Source organism: Maniola jurtina, chromosome 27 (genome assembly GCF_905333055.1).
Source record: "Maniola jurtina chromosome 27, ilManJurt1.1, whole genome shotgun sequence".
Lineage (NCBI taxonomy): Eukaryota > Metazoa > Arthropoda > Insecta > Lepidoptera > Nymphalidae > Maniola > Maniola jurtina.
The window spans coordinates 2,645,710-2,662,321 of NC_060055.1; the positions used below are offsets into that span (position 1 = coordinate 2,645,710).

The 16,612-nt window shown below is 38.3% G+C and overlaps 1 protein-coding gene and 1 non-coding gene across 5 annotated transcripts in view; one reads left to right on the plus strand and one right to left on the minus strand.

The window, feature by feature from the left end:
* The first annotated feature begins 8,235 nt into the window (after nucleotides 1–8,235).
* LOC123878978 (V-type proton ATPase subunit D-like) overlaps nucleotides 8,236–16,612 on the plus strand; it is a 49,166-nt gene continuing 40,789 nt past the window's right edge. For all 4 annotated transcript variants that reach the window (XR_006798918.1, XM_045926391.1, XM_045926388.1 and 1 more), the window contains exons 1-4: nucleotides 8,236–8,500; nucleotides 9,454–9,625; nucleotides 11,514–11,625; nucleotides 16,194–16,265. Coding sequence is in view for 3 of the 4 variants with exons in the window: in XM_045926391.1 (XP_045782347.1) it covers nucleotides 8,482–8,500; nucleotides 9,454–9,625; nucleotides 11,514–11,625; nucleotides 16,194–16,265 (375 nt within the window). In the remaining variant the exon portion in view is untranslated. The remainder of the gene's footprint in view (nucleotides 8,501–9,453; nucleotides 9,626–11,513; nucleotides 11,626–16,193; nucleotides 16,266–16,612) is intronic.
* Nucleotides 14,522–14,595, minus strand: Trnan-guu. The gene has a single exon. It is a non-coding gene; the product is annotated as a tRNA-Asn (tRNA).

The window sequence follows — 16,612 nt, forward strand, 5'->3', positions numbered from 1 at the left end:
AACTAAATCTTCGAGGGTTCCAAACGCGCCCAAGTCTGAGAAGAGTCCACAACAAACTCAGCCGGGTATCCAAGTCGATTCAATTCGAACTATGGCCATACCCTTCTCATTTTGAGACCCGTGCTCAGTAGTGCCCCGGCGATGGGTTGATCACGGGTAAAATACAATACCCCTTTCTTATGCAGTGGGTTCACGTCAAAATATTGATTTTTCCTAGATAACATGCAGCCTTATAACCGTCCCTACCTGTTTAGACCACGCCCCTACAACCCTTCCCTTCACCGCTGTCGAGATGGTGCGTGTGACGTGTGGAGGGCAGGCTGGAGTCGGTTACGCATGAGGGGTTCCGTACGAGCCTTTTTCCACCACAAAAAAACTCAGCGGCACTTTTCTTTCTTTTTTCTCTCTGGGCTGGTTTCCGCACTTAAACGTTTCCGTCTGTTGTGCGTGCGTTGCCTCTCCCCGCAAAAGTGTTCACTCCAGCCATCCAAGCTCGCTCCAGAAGCCGAGTAGACCGCCCAGGTTGCCGAGGGCTTCGTGGAGTGGGGTAGGGGATTTCAAACGGCGCTCTCGTTGTTGTGATACCCCCGCGCACTCTATACGAGCACGTGGATACAAAACATTGTGTTGGTTGGTTATCAAATGAGAACCAAACTACGTTTGTATGAAAAGTGTTAGGATTCGATACTACTCCGAAATACTCCATAAAAATTTTGACTACATGGCATAAAACCAATCAATAGTAGTACCTCCTGTCGGTCCTTTGAAAGTAGGTACTAATTTCAAAATCGATACTTTTACTTATATTATAAATGCGAAAGTGTGTCTGTCTGTTTGCTAGCTGTTCACGGCCCAACAGTTTAACTGATTTTGATGAAATTAGGTACAGAGTTGGCTTACATCTTAGGGAAGGACAAAGGCTACTTTTTATCTAGGAAAATCGAAGAGTTCCCACGGGATTCTCAAAGACCCATCCGTTTAACGGATTTATGTGAATTTTGGTACAGATGTAACTTGCGTCTCGGAAATTGACATAGGCAAGTTTTTATCCCGACAAGCAGAGTTCCCGCGAGATTTTAAAAAAACCTGAATCTACGCGGACGTATTCGCGGGTATCATCTAGTATGGCTAGTGTGAAAAAAATAATGTATCTGTTGGATAAGGGTTTTAAGTCGATCCCAACAAAGCCGGGGCTAGCTAACTAGTAAAATCAAATAGGGTTTTATTATTTCACACACGGAACCCCAAAAATCAGCAGAGTGCGTGTCGCAAACACATTGAGGTAGGTCTCGCGCAAGTTTCTTGAATTTTAATATGCCTCTCGTTTCGTAAGGGGATTCTTATATTCATTTTTTTTTAATTTTGCCTTCATAAAGATGAAAAAGAAATGAAAACTAATTTCATCGTGCATTCACTTTTGCCTTTATAAAGGTGAAAGAGAAGTGAAAATTTTGCACAAAATTGCAGTTTTATTAAACGCGAGTGAGATGATTTTATTATTCACTTCATATTATATTATTATTCACTTCATATTATATTATTCACTTCATATTATAGTACACGACAGGTCAAGATGGCAATTGGGGTATGAGGCGAAATAAAATCTAATCGAATCTAAGTATAATTGACAAAATATTAGATTTATTGATAGAGGCTATATATCATTCATACTAATTACTAATATTATAAAGGCGAAAATGTGTCTGTTTGTCTATCTGCTAGATTTTTACGGCCCAACAGTTTAACCGATTTTGATGGAATTTCGTACAGAGTTAGCTTACATCCCGAGGGAAAAATATATAGGCTAAAAATATATACAGTTTTTAATTTACACTTGTTATGTTAAAAATTAGCACTTCACACAAATATTATAAAGGCGAAAGTTTGAATGTGTGTGTGTGTGTGTATGTTTGTTACTCCTTCACGCAAAAACCACTGGACTGATTTGGCTGAAATTCGGAATGGAGATAGATAATATCCTGGATTAACATATAGGCTTCTTTTTATCCCGGAAAATCAAAGAGTTCCCACGGGATTATTACACGAAATTTGGTACAGAGGTAGCTTGCATCCCGGAAATTGACATGGGCACCTTTTTATTTCGGAAAATGAAAGAGGTCCCACGGTATTTAAAAAAAATCATATAATATACCTAACTATATGATATCGAGGGCATCATCTCGTTAGGTATATCATAGCACCAATCCAAACTAGACAGAACGTAAACAAACGTAAAAATAAATAAAAAAACACGATAAAAAATTCATCCAAAATGTCTGCAAATGCTTGCATTAGCTAAAATCATAAAAATTGTCGCCAACCAGATGTCGCTATGTACACATTGATTGCGACCGTATTGCAACTGATGGCAATGCGACTCGATTAGAAAAACTAATATTTTTCTAGCTAATGCAAATAATTGATCTGTCTGACTAGTTGTAGCTATATATTTTACTAGCTGACGCCCGCGACTTCGTCCGCGTGGATTTAGGTTTTCCGAAATCCCGTGGGAACTCTACGGTTTTCCGGGATAAAAAGTAGCCTATGTGTTAATCCAGGATATTATCTATCTCCATTTCGAATTTCATCCAAATCCGTCCAGTGGTTTTTGCGTGAAGGAGTAAGAAACATACACACACACACACACACACACATTCAAACTTTCGCCTTTATAATATTAGTGTGAAGTGTGATGGATTAAGAATGATTTTATAGACTTATTTTTAACATAACAAGTGTAAATTAAAAATTTATAACACCCCCGACAAGTGAAGGTTACAGTAACTAGAAAAGAGCTGATAACTTTCTAACGGCTTAACCGATATTCTTGGATTATAACTAAGAATACTTTCGATCAAGCCACCTTCCAAACCAAAAAAAAAAACTAAATTAAAATCGGTTCATTAGTTTAGGAACTACGATGCCACGGACAGAAACACAGATACACACGTCAAACTTATAACACCCCTCTTTTTGGGTCGGGGGTTAAAAATAGACTAATTTTTGCGGGAAAATATTTTTCATGTTAAAAATTTAAAAACGTATTTTGTCGTTTACGCCTGGTAACGTAATCGTTTTCTATACTTACAGGGGACGTTATTAATATTATGTAAGTATAAAAGAAATAAAAATCATGGGTTTCTAGGGTTCCATACCTCAAAAGGAAAAACGGAACCCTTATAGGATCACTTTGTTGTCTGTCTGTTTGTCTCCGTCCGTCGTGTCTGTCAAGAGAACCTATAGGGACTTCCCGTTGACCTAGAATCTTGAAATTTGGCAGGTAATTAAATTCGCTTTAATAATGAATTCTAACCCCATAAACTACCGCTATACAAAACATCACATCATTTTATTATTACAGTCCAATATAGACTAGACATTAAGACATTAGAAAGTATAAAAATACTTAACGCACAATAAAGTTTGATAGCACACGCACATCACTCTCATCTCATTCAAAACCAAATCATTTCGACACCCCACCACTTGTAAAACAAAAACCCCTTGCATTCTACAATAATAAATAACTCCCGGGTGTAAATTATAAAAAAAATTACCACCAATATAATAAGAAACTTCCCCTTTGCCGAGTTGGGAATGGAGGGCCACGTTAACGACTTTTCGTGCGACAAAATGTTGCTTTAGTAACATATGAAGCACCTACTAAGGACTCCTTCTCAATCAATAGTAAGTTCAAATGAAGTAACAAAGATATAAGTTTATTAATGTAAAATGAATGTACGAAAAATAAAGATGATTTATTTTAAAAAATATTTATTTACTAGAGAATGCCCGCGGCTTCGCCCGCGTGGATTTCGGTTTTTTTTAATTCCCGTAGGAACTCTTTGATTTTCCGGGATAAAAGTAGTCTATGTCCTTCCCCGGGATGTATCCCAAGTGTATACCAAACATTAAAATCGGTTCAGCGGTTGGGCTGTGAAAACGTAGCAGACAGACAGACGGACAGACAGACAGACACACTTTCGCATTTATAATATTAAGTATGGATTTATCTATAAACCCCTGTTAATATAAGGAAATGCATAGTGTACACGGAGGAGGCGAGGAATATCCCGGCCAAGAAGAGGTTGTTGTACCTACGTAGTAGTAGTAGCTACGTAGTACGTAGTATTGGACGAGATCTGTAGAAGGTGGCGAACACATAACATCAGCCGTGTAATTGAGTCTGCAGAGCCCTGGATAGTCACTACTCCCAAGAAGAAGAATATCTTTTATAGTTCATAACGTTTGTTATCGTCGTTACCTCTTCTGTTAATCACTTAATGGTAGCGTGATTATAAAGGCATTTTGATCCAATTGCCAACTTTAGTCAATTTTTCTTAGCCAACTCAATCCAATAATAGAATTCCATTCTTTTAAGCATGTACAAAATCACCATTAAATTCTCTCAATATTGTCTTAAACTCACTATTGCAGCAAGAATACTATAAATTAAGCAATTCACAATTGTTGAGTCTTATTGTTGAGTTTTCTGTCATAAAACTGCTGACGAAGGTCTTCATTTGTCGCATCCTCATGGTAGTTAAAGATAGTGGCGAGGGTTTGAAACAAAATGTCTCCAATCTGATTACAGCCTACAAGAACGTCAGTCACATCACAAAATGGCGGATCGCAGCTCAAACAAGATGGACGCCGGAGCGTACGTGTTAAAACTCTACAATGCCTATTATATCGAACAAAGGAGTGCGGAACCCTTCTTAACACCTCTCAGCTTTTGATTTCTATTCGATTGATATTAAATTTGATAGAGCCGTAAATATTATTCGTTATTTTTTTTCAATAAAATCATCTTAACACGTGGATTTTGTTTTTTTAACCCGAGGGGACTTTTTGATTTTCTTGGAATAAAAACACTTCCACGTGGATTTTGTTTTTTTTTTTTTAATTCGGGGGAACTTCTTGATTTTCTGGGAATAAAAAGTTTCTCTTATGCATCTCTGGGTGGCACGGAGAACTGAGCATTATGGAGAACTCTGAGACATCACAGGTTTTTTTTCACGATGTTTTTCCTTCACCTTTAACAGGGCTCTCTCCGTCACTCGCTTCATACAATCGTAGCCCCAATTTCATTTGAATATTAAGCAACCAAAGTCCATGAAATTTTGCAGACATATTCTAGAAACTAATATCTGTGCCTGTGGTGTTTTAGATTTTTCTAAAAATATGTAGTTTTAAAATTACAGGGGGTCAAAGATTTGTATGTGAATTTTTAAGACCGCGTAACTTCGAAACCGAATATTTTAACGGAGATCTGGAAAACCACAGGCATAGATATTAGTTCCCGGAACGTTTCTACAAAATTCCATTGAGTATGATTGGTTAGTATTCCAATGAGAGACGAACTACGTTTGTATGGAGCGAGTGACGGAGAGCCCCTTCAGAGAATAAAACCTACAGTCCCCATGTATAAATTCTTGAACATTGCGCCAGGGAGGTCGTCAGACATATTTAAATTTTTATACGCTCAGGTGTAAATATTATTCGATGTTTTCTCACGTTTGTAGCTTTTCAATTGGTTATGGTTTTGTAATGTTTTTAGGGTTCCATACCTTAAAAGAAAAAACGGAACCCTTATAGGATCACTTTGTTGTCTGTCTGTCCGTCTGTTCGTCCGTCCTGTGTCTGTCAAGAAACCTATAGGGTACTTCCATCATGAAATTTGGCAGGTAGGTAGGTCTTACAGCACAAGTACAGGAATAAATCTGAAAACCGCGAATTTGTGGTTACATCATTAAAAAAAATTAATTCAATTTTCAAAGTAAGACAACTATACCAAATGGGGTATCATATGAAAGGGCTTTACTTGTACATTCTAAAACAGATTTTTATTTATTTTTATGTAATATAATAGTTTTTGATTTATCGTGCAAAATGTTGGAAGAAATACCCGAGCACGGAACCCTCAGTGCGCGAGTCTGACTCGCACTTAGCTGTTTTTTTTTTTTATACCCACAGGTGTAAATATTATTCGATTTTTACTCACGTACGTAGCTTTTCAATTGGTTTTGGTTTTATGATTTTTTTTTCTCGTCTAGTCTACTCCTTTGAGTCGAATAATGCAAAGGGCTAGACAAAAAGGTATAGAGACGTAAGAGCAATGACTTCAAATACTTATGTATTGGTTTACCTACGCGATTTCTTTTCATCTTACAAGGTATTGAATTTAAATAACTTAAGAAGCTGAATCAAAATAACTTTTAGCTGGATTGACAAGTGTAAATTAAAAATTTATAACACCCCCGACAAGTGAAGGTTACAGTAACTGGAAAAGAGCTGATAACTTTCAAACGGCTGAGCCGATTTTCTTGGATCATAGCTTAGAACACTCTCGATCAAGTCACCTTTCAAACAAAAAAACTAAATTAAAATCGGTTCATTAGTTTAGGAGCTACGATGCCACAGATACACACGTCAAACTTATAACACCCCTCGTTTTGAGTCGGGGGTTAAAAATAAGATATTTCAAAGCCGTACTTTTACTTTAATAAAGAGATTATTTTAATGCATGCCACGGCTAACGGCTTTCGTGAATTCTAGGCATGATCCCACCCCTTAAGACTCCCCCGCATGCATACATGCATAATTATAGCACAAAGACATGCTAAAGAAGATTATGCATCATTATCTTGTACTTACATTACAAGAGTGTGTTACAGGAAAGATGGAACACGTTTTTTTCCACAGCTTTTTAACCCCCAACCCAAAAAGAGGGGTGTTATAAGTTTGACGTTTGTATCTGTGTATCTGCCTGTGGCACCGTAGCGCCTAAACTAATGAACCGATTTTAATTTAGTTTTTTTGGTTTGAAAGGTGGCTTGATCGAGAGTGTTCTTAGCTATAATCCAAGAAAATCGGTTCAGCCGTTTGAAAGTTATCAGCTCTTTTCTAGTTACTGTAACCTTAACCTGTCGGGGGTGTTATAATTTTTTGATTTACACTTGTATTATAACCATTTTATAAAAATATTTTAAGCCATTTCTATGCAAATACCCAAGTCTGTATTCACACCTAACCTATCTTCGAACTTGAAAACAGGATGTGTTCACATTAATTGAAACCGAATGAGAAAGAACCTGCTCAAAAGAAACCCACCCGTGTGAACAGGGTCTTATTACAATCCAATTATGAATTAGGTTAATTGTTCTACCGTGGTTAAAGACTCCATGGTTTAAATTTTAAGGTAAGTGCGAATTAGATTTGATGTGGTGGGTTCCGTATTTCAAATTAAGGTTTACGTTTACAGCAGTGTTAGCCTTGATAGCCGAGTGGTTAAAACGTCCACCTTCTATTCGAAAGGTCGGTGGTTCGTACCTGGGCACGCCCCTAACTTTTCATTTCATTTATTTGCATAGATTGAGTACAATAGGTATATGTTATGCTTATGGGTACAGTAACTACAATCTGCCGCAAAAATAACAGAGATTGTGCTGCTTTAACGGTGAAGGAAAACATCGTGAGGAAACCTGCATGCCTGACAGTTCTCCATAATGCACTCAAAAGTGTGTGAAGTCTGCCAATCCGCATTGGACCAGCGTGGCAGACTATGGCCTAAACCCTTCTCATTCTGAGAGGAGACCCGTTTGTGAAGTCAACTCTTCTCAGATCTGGGCGCGTTTGGAACCCTCGTAGCTTTAGTTTTAAGTTTACGTAATTAATTATCACCACTATATTATCATATTACAAATCTAACAATTCTGACCATCGAAAGGTGTACAATTATAGTAGGTACCTACATTGAATAAAATATGAGCTTGGAAATCAGACATGAGGAGATCCGGAGGATTCCATCCAGTTATCGATTGGGTCAAAGTTGCTTAACTACCGCGATCTGTGGATTAAACAGGCACAAGTTTAAATTAAAAATTTATGACACCCCCGACAAGTGAAGGTTACAGTAACTAGCTAAAGGAGCTGATAACTTTCAAATGGCTGAACCGATTTTCTTGGATTAAGTATAGCTAAAACACTCTCGATCAAGCCGCCTTTCAAATAAAAAAACTAAATTAAAATCGGTTCATTAGTTTAGGAGCTACGATGCCACAGATACACAGATACACACGTCAAACTTATAACACCCCTCTTTTTGGGTCGAGGGTTAAAAAGGACTCGAGGCAAGTAAATTTTAACGCCTATTTAAGAAGTTTTCATAAAGCACTGTCGACGAGTTAAAAAACCATAGGTAGAAAGAAATAATCAAAAATGTCTTCTGTCAGAAAGAAAATTTCCAAGATGAAAGACCAACAATTAAATTGTAAAATGTAAAGGAACCCATTCAAAAATGTTGAAAATAACAGATAACATTGAGTCTTTTGACCAAAATCTAGTGTAATTTAAAAAAAAATCTTTATCAATATCAAAATCTTTGATAAACAGAAAATGGGAATGGATATGCAGTGTAACGCTTTTGAAAATCAAAATTAGCCTTTATTAGCTTTATTCTTAATAAAATAAACAGACAGAATGAAGGACGATGACGATGGTATGTAATATGTTTATTATATAAGTGTAAATTAAAAATTTATAACACCCCCGACAAGTGAAGGTTACAGTAACTAGAAAAGAGCTGATAACTTTCCAACGGCTGAACCGATTTTCTTGGATTACTGCTAAGAACACTCTCGATCAAGCAACCTTTCAATCAAAAAAAAAAACTAAATTAAAATCGGTTCATTAGTTTAGGAGCTACGATGCCACAGACAGATACACAGATACACACGTGAAACTTATAATACCCCTCTTTTTGGTTGGGGGTTAAAAACCGGCCAAGTGCGAGTCAGACTCGCGCACCGAGAATTCCGTACTAGGGTATTTTTCCGACATTTTGCACGATAAATCAAAAACTATCACACTTCACACTTCACACTAATATTATAAAGCCAAAAGTTTGTATGTGTGTGTGTGTGTGTGTGTGTGTGTGTATGTTTGTTACTCCTTCACGCAAAAACTACTAATATTACGAATAATAACCTGGATTAGCACATAGGCTACTTTTTATTCCGGAAAATCAAAGAGTTTCCACGGGATTTTGAAAAACCTAAATCCACGCGGGCGAAGCCGCGGGTATCGGCTAGTTATGCATAAAAATAAATGAAAATCTGTTTTAGAATGTACAGGTAAAGCCCTTTCATATGATACCTCACTTGGTACAGTAATCTTACTTTGAAAATTGGAAATACTAATTAATTATTTGTTCATAAACACATTTTAATTATTTTTTTTGCGATGTAACGACAAATATATGGTTTTCAGATTTTCCCTTTAAGTGTACTATAAGATTTCATGATTCTATGTCAAAGGGAAGTACCTACCCTATAGGTTTCTTGACAGATACGACAGACAGACAGACAGACAACGAAATGATCCTATAATGGTTCCTTTTGAGGTATGGAACCCTAAAATAAACGTTTCTTCTTTCTAATCTGCCAATTTCAGAGGAGGCTGATAACACCTTTGGCGTACAGCGTTACCCGTGTATGCCTTCGCTGGTTGCCTTACAACAGATGAGAAACCGACTCCACCTTGCTTTCCTTGGCAAAAAACTGATGAAATGGACCGCCTTGGCCACTGGCAGAGAGCTGAGGCACATCGCCGCTGAATTATACAAGTAAGAGTTGTATAATATTTACTATACAGGGCCCTAAGGAGTATTTATTATAATATATTAGATGAAGAACAGACTCCACTTTGTTTTCCTTGGCAAAAAGCTGATGAAATGGACTGCCTTAGCCACACATGAGGCACATCGCTGCTGAATTATACAAGTAAGACTTGTATAATATTCACTATACAGGGCCCTAAGGAGTATATTATATATTAGATGAAGAACAGACTCCACTTTGTTTTCCTTGACAAAAAGCTGATGAAATGGACTGCCTTAGCCACACATGAGGCACATCGCTGCTGAATTATACAAGTAAGAGTTGTATAATATAAACTATACAGGTTTCTAGAGAGTATATTATACATCAGATGAGGAACAGGCTCCATCTTGTTTTCTTTGGCAAAAAACTGATTAAATGGACCGCTTTGGCCACTGATGTGCTTCAGCTCTCTAGCTGAAGCACATCACCGCTGAATTATACAAGTAAGAGATGTATATTATACAGGGTCCTAAGGAGTATATTATACAGAAGAACACTCTTTTTGTCTTTTCTTGGTCTTCCCTTCCAAGTTAGCACGCTACCATCTTAGACTGCACTATCACTCACAATCAGGTGAGATCGCAGTCAAGGGCCAACTTATAATGGAATAAACAAGTGTAAATTAAAAATTTATAACACCCCCGACAAAGTATCTGAGTTTTCCAAAACATCATTTTCAAATAAATAATTATGTATCAAGGCAACGTCCATCTTGACAGCTTGACATATTTTGTCAATTGACATAATATTATGAACCTAACGGTTATATAACCTTCTTTTCTACAAGAAAACTAGAAAAGAGCTGATAACTCTTAAACGGCTGCACCAATTTTTTTGGATTATAGCTAAGAACACTCTCGATCAAGCCACCTTTCAAACAAAAAAAAGTAAATTAAAATCGGTTCATTCGTTTAGGCGCTACGATGCCACAGACAGATACACAGATACACAGATACACAGATACACAGACACACAGATACACACGTCAAACTTATAACACCCCTCTTTTTGGGTCGGGGGTTAAAAAACGTACGCACAGAGAGAATGACGCGTCCATAGGTGATGGATGCGCGCAGTGCACGGTTCGTGCACATGCGTACTGCGTAGATGTGGATCCATCTTAAGGGTTGCCATAGTGTTGCTACCACTCATCGAAATTCTTGCCAGGATCAAACCCACTCACACTTATACAGAGTGTAACCAGAACTCTAGCAAAAACGAGGACAGGTTATTAGTACTGATGATTACTAATAAGACACCATTAAAAAAGTACGAAAATAAATTTAAAAATTCTGTATTTTTTTTTAAGTTTACAATATATTGCACATAAAACATCTGACTGACGCTAGAAGAACGGTTCGTAAATAGGTCACTCGAAGCCAATGCCGTGTCGTAGGTGAGGCATTGCCCCGAGTTTTGCATGCTGTACACTGCGGGTTTGAAAAATACTAAATCACTAAAACTACAAGATAAGGTAAATGGTTATTATTGGCATTAGATTGTTTTAAGGTAATATAATGATAACGTAAATAAAATACAACCTGTAAACAAGTGTAAACTAAAAATTTACAACACCTCTGACAAGTGAAGGTTACAGTAACTAGAAAAGAGCTGATAACTTTCAAACGGCTGAACCGATTTTCTTGGATTATAGTTTAGAACACTCTCGATCAAGGCACCTTTCAGACAAAAAAAAAACTAAATTAAAATCGGTTCATTAGTATGAGCAACGATGCAACAGACAGATACACAGATACACACGTCAAACTTATAACACCCCTCTTATTGGGTCGGGGGTTAAAAATCCACAGCACAACTGCGTCAGGGAAGTTATCTTTTCTGTTTGTCCAGGGTATACGATGGCTTCAGCGTGGACGTGCGGAACGCGTTCATCCTCCTCGCTCGGAGTCGGTACTTCTATCCACAGCTGAATCACATTGTCACCGAGGATATTGCTGAACAGGTAACTTGCATTTCATGACAACCAGTGGCATGCCACTGGAAGTTTAAAGCCAGGCTAAGTATTTTCCGGCAGGTTATAATCTATACTAATAAATAAAATTGGAGTGTCTGTCTGTAATTTCGAAATAACTACCTCATATTAAGCTCATATGGTTATTTGAACGATACCAACACTGAATCACACGTTTTTAAAATTTTTGTCTGTCTGTCTGTCTGTCTGTCTGTCTGTCTGTTTGAAAAGGCTAATCTTCGGAACGGCTGGACCGATTTTGACGGGGTTTTCACAGACAAGTAGAGAATTGACCAGGGAGTAACATAGGCTACTTTTTAACCGACTTTCAAAAAGGGAGTTGTGTTTTTCTACCTATGTACACCGAAATCTCCGAGATTTCTGAACCGATTTGCGTCATTTCTTTTTTAATCGATAGAGGAACTTCGCGACATTGTTTCATAAAAAAATTGGAGTCCAACTCCTCAATCCTGATGCTGCAGGGGATCTGACCAATCCACGCGGGCGAAGCTGCGGGCATCAGCTAGTGGAAAATAAGTGTTGATTTATTACAACTAGACTAGGCAGTACTTTTATCTATGAGCTGCACGGTAACTGCCATACCCCTGTAGCGCATATTATAAAGGTGAAAGTTTGTATGTGTGTGTGTGTGTGTGTGTGTGTGTGTGTGTGTGTGTGTGTGTGTGTGTGTATGTTTGTTACTCCTTTACGCAAAAACTACTGGACGGATTTGGCTGAAATTCGGAATGGAGATAGATAATCCTGGATTAGCACATAGGCTACTTTTTATCCCGGAAAATCAAAGAGTTCCCACGGGATTTCGAAAAACCTAAATCCACGCGGGCGAAGTCGCGGGCATCGGCTAGTGGGATATAAATTATATTCTAGTACGGTCAAAATAGACATTCAAGGTTACAGGAATCCGCATAGAGCTAAAAATTGGTACGAATGTTGGGAACACCAATACAAGTGTAAATTAAAAATTTATAACACCCCCGACAAGTGAAGGTTACAGTAACTAGAAAAGAGCTGATAACTTTCAAACGGTTGAACCGATTTTCTTGGATTATAGCTAAGAACACTCTCGATCAAGCCTCCTTTCAAACGAAAAAAAACTAAATAAAATAAAATCGGTTCATTAGTTTAGGAGCTACGATGCCACAGACAGATACACAGATACACGGATACACAGATACACATGTCAAACTTATAACACCCCTCTTTTTTGGGTCGGGGGTTAATAAATGAATTGTGAAAAGTTTCCATCGATCCAACATTTCCAAAAAAATAAAATTCAAGGTCAAAGTTCACAAAAATGGGTGTTTTGCATTTTACAGCAACGCCATAATTATCGCGATAATAATAACGCGTTAAACTGAGTGGCCACACTTGAACAGTTTACGTCTTATGCCAAGAAAAGCCTCAATAGCTCAACGGTTATAGGAGCGGACTGAATTCCGAAAGGTCGGCGGTTCAAACCCCAGCCGTTGCACTATTGTCGTAACCCACTCTTAGCACAAGCTTTACGTTTAGCTGGAGGGGAAAGGGGAATGTTAGTCATGATTAAAATGGCTAATATTCTTTAAAAAAAAATTGAATTGGGGCTAAAATCGTCTAACGCCAAATACCGTCTACGTTGATCGTGGTTACATCTACGATTAACGAGAAACGCCGTTTAACATCGCGTTTTGGGCCGGGAATGTGGCCGGGACATTATTGAGCCACAACCTAGTCTTTCAAACCATGTAAGTACTAAGTTCCTATACCTATGCACGGCTCCTACCCATTGGGCATTTTTTACACTAGACAGATATAGACTTACCTCCCCTTCTATTATTAACAGGGCTCTCTCCGTCACTCGCTTCATACAATCGTAGTTCCAATTTCATTTGAATACTAAGCAACCAAAGTCCATGAAATTTTGCAGACATATTCTAGATCTGTGTCTGTGGTGTTTTAGATTTTTCTAAAAATATGTACATTTAAAATTACAGGGGCTAAAAGATTTGTATGTAGACTGCGTAACTTTGAAACCGAATATTTTAACAGAAATCTGGAAAACCACAGGCACAGATATTAGTTTCTAGAATATGTCTGCAAAATTTCATGGACTTTGTTTGCTTAATATTCAAATGAAATTGGAACTACGTTTGTATGAAGCGAGTGACGGAGAGACTCCTCTTAAGCACTAGGTACTCTATAGTCTATTCTTACTTCCCCTCCAATTAAATACTACACTACTGTTATCAAACTAGAAGACTTGTTTTATAAATAGGGAGAGGCACAACTTATTCAAAAACCGATTCAAAAAATGCAGTACAAGATACTGGAATCACATAGGTATTTTTAACCCCCGACCCAAAAAGAGGGGTGTTATAAGTTTGACGTGCGTATCTGTGTATCTATCAAGGAATTTATATTTACACTTGTCAAGGAACAAGTATAAATTCAAAATTTAAAAACCCCTGACACAAAACTCTCTAAAAAGTAAATAACTTTCAAACGGCTGAACCGATTTTCTTGGATTAATAGCTAAGAACACTCTTTCAATCAAATCAAGCCACCTTTCAAACAAAAAACTAAATCAAAATCGATTCATTCGTTTAGGAGCTACGATGCCACAGACAGATACACAAACACACAGATACACACGTCAAACTTATAACACCCCTCTTTTTGGCTCGGGGGTTAAAAATCCGAAAACTAGTTCACTTCCTTCTTAGACTGCATTATCACTTACCACCAGGTGAGATTGCAGTCAGGAGCTAACTTGTATCAGAATTTTTTTTAAAAATTACGGAACCCTCAGCGTGCGAATCCGATTTCTACTTGACCGGTTTTTGAAGAAAAACTAAAAAATAATCTTTTTGGACCCAAAAATGATTTTCGCCCCCGGGTGGGCTCGAACCACCAACCTTTCGGTTAACAGCCGAACGCGCTAGCCAATTGCGCCACGGAGGCAGATGGGTGCCCGAGCGAAATTACTTATCTATTTATTATAGCTATATTTAACATGATATCAATTTTTATTGCTATTATTGATGAACTACAGGATGCCCGCGGCTTCGCCCGCGTGGAGTCCCATAGGAACTCATCAATTTTCCGTTATAAAAGGAGCCTATGTCCTTCCCCGGGATGTATCCCAAGTCTGTACCAAATTTCATTGAAATCGGTTCAGTGGTTGGGTCGTGAAAACGTAGCAGACAGACAGACAGATAGACAGACAGACACACTTTAGCATTTATAATATTACTAGGGGATGCCCGTGACTTCGTCCGCGTGGATTTAGGTTTTTATAGATCCCGTGGAAACTGTTTGATTTTCCGGGATAAAAAGTAGTTTACGTCCGTCCCCGGGCTATAAGCTAACCCTGTACCAAATTTTGTCAGAATCGGTTTAGCTGTTGGGCCGTGAAAAGGTAGCAGACAGACAGACAGACAGACACACTTTCGCATTTATAATATTATTAAGTATGGATTAAATATATTAAATACTAGAGGATGCCCGCGACTTCGTCCGCGTGGATTTAGGTTTTAAAGATCCCGTGGGAACTGTTTGATTTTCCGGGATGAAAAGTTGCCTATGTCAATTACAGGGACGCAAGCTACCTCGGTGCCTTTCATACGAATCGATCAAGCGGATGAGTATTTAGGAATCCCGCAGGAACTGTTGGTTTTTCCGTGATAAAAAGTAGCCTATGTCCTTCCCCGGAATGTATCCTAAGTCTGTACAAAATTTCATTAAAATCGGTTCAGCGGTTGAGCCGTGAAAGCGTAGCAGACAGACAGACAGACAGACAGACAGACAGACGGACAGACACACTTTCGCATTTATAATATTAGTATGGATTAAATAAATATGGATAACAGTTCAATTTATTAATGCTATTATACATAAGTGCTATTATTAATACTAATAGTTTTATTGCTATTATTAATAAATAATAATTTCTGCTTCGCAATCCGTTGAAAATGTGGTTACCTACTCTGGTTCTCCTACGGATCCCGTCAGTTCTTTTTTTCTAAAATAAATAAACCACCCATGTGCGACTCGCGCACCGAGGGTTCCGTACTCCGGTAATTTTTCCGACATTTTGCACGATAAATCAAAAACTTGTTCCTTTCAGGAATTCGTTGGGCCGCCTCTTGAATAACCCTATGTTGTAGTTTTGAGAGAAACTCCTAACGCTTGACCAATTTTTTTGACGTGACAACGTCTTATAATTTTTTTTATTTTTTTTATTCACTATAGGCAAGCGCTTGACCACAATCACACCTGATGGAAAGTGATGATGTGGTCTAAGATGGGACGCGTTTACCTAGAAGGTGCCTATTCACTCTTGTTTTAAAGATACCCGGATTGTAATTCGATAGAGCCGGCTGCACGCACGAAAAAACATGACTCATGCGGCGTTACCTCGCTCTGAGGCGTTCCATGTAAGGCTTGAAGTGCAAGCGAGAGCGCGGAACGAGCGACAAAGAAGCACAATCGGCCTTTGTTGTCACGTTCAACTATCGTCAGTAAACCGACTTTACAGACAGCCAATTTTTTTTCTTCAGGCAGCAGTTGTGGTCCGGCAGGCAACTAAACAGGTCTCCAGTGTCAAGATTACGCAGTTTGAGATAGTAGAAGTAAGGCTATCATCATCATCATCATCTCAACCTGTTGACCCCATTGGCACAGTGATAAGCGCTGTGGTCTTATTAGTGGGAGGCCCCGGATTCGATTCCCGGCAGGGGTTTGGAGTTTTATAATTTCTAAATCTCTGGTCTGATCTGGTCGGAGGTTTCGGCCGTGGCTAGTTTTATCACTTTACCGGCAAAGCCGCGCCGCCAAGCGATTTAGCGTTCCGATACGATGCCGTGTAGAAACCAAAGGGGTATGGGTTTAATAAAAACTGCCATACCCCTTCCAGGTTAGCCCGCTTCCATCTTAGACTGCATTTATCCACCGATGTCATAGAAATCAGTGGATATAA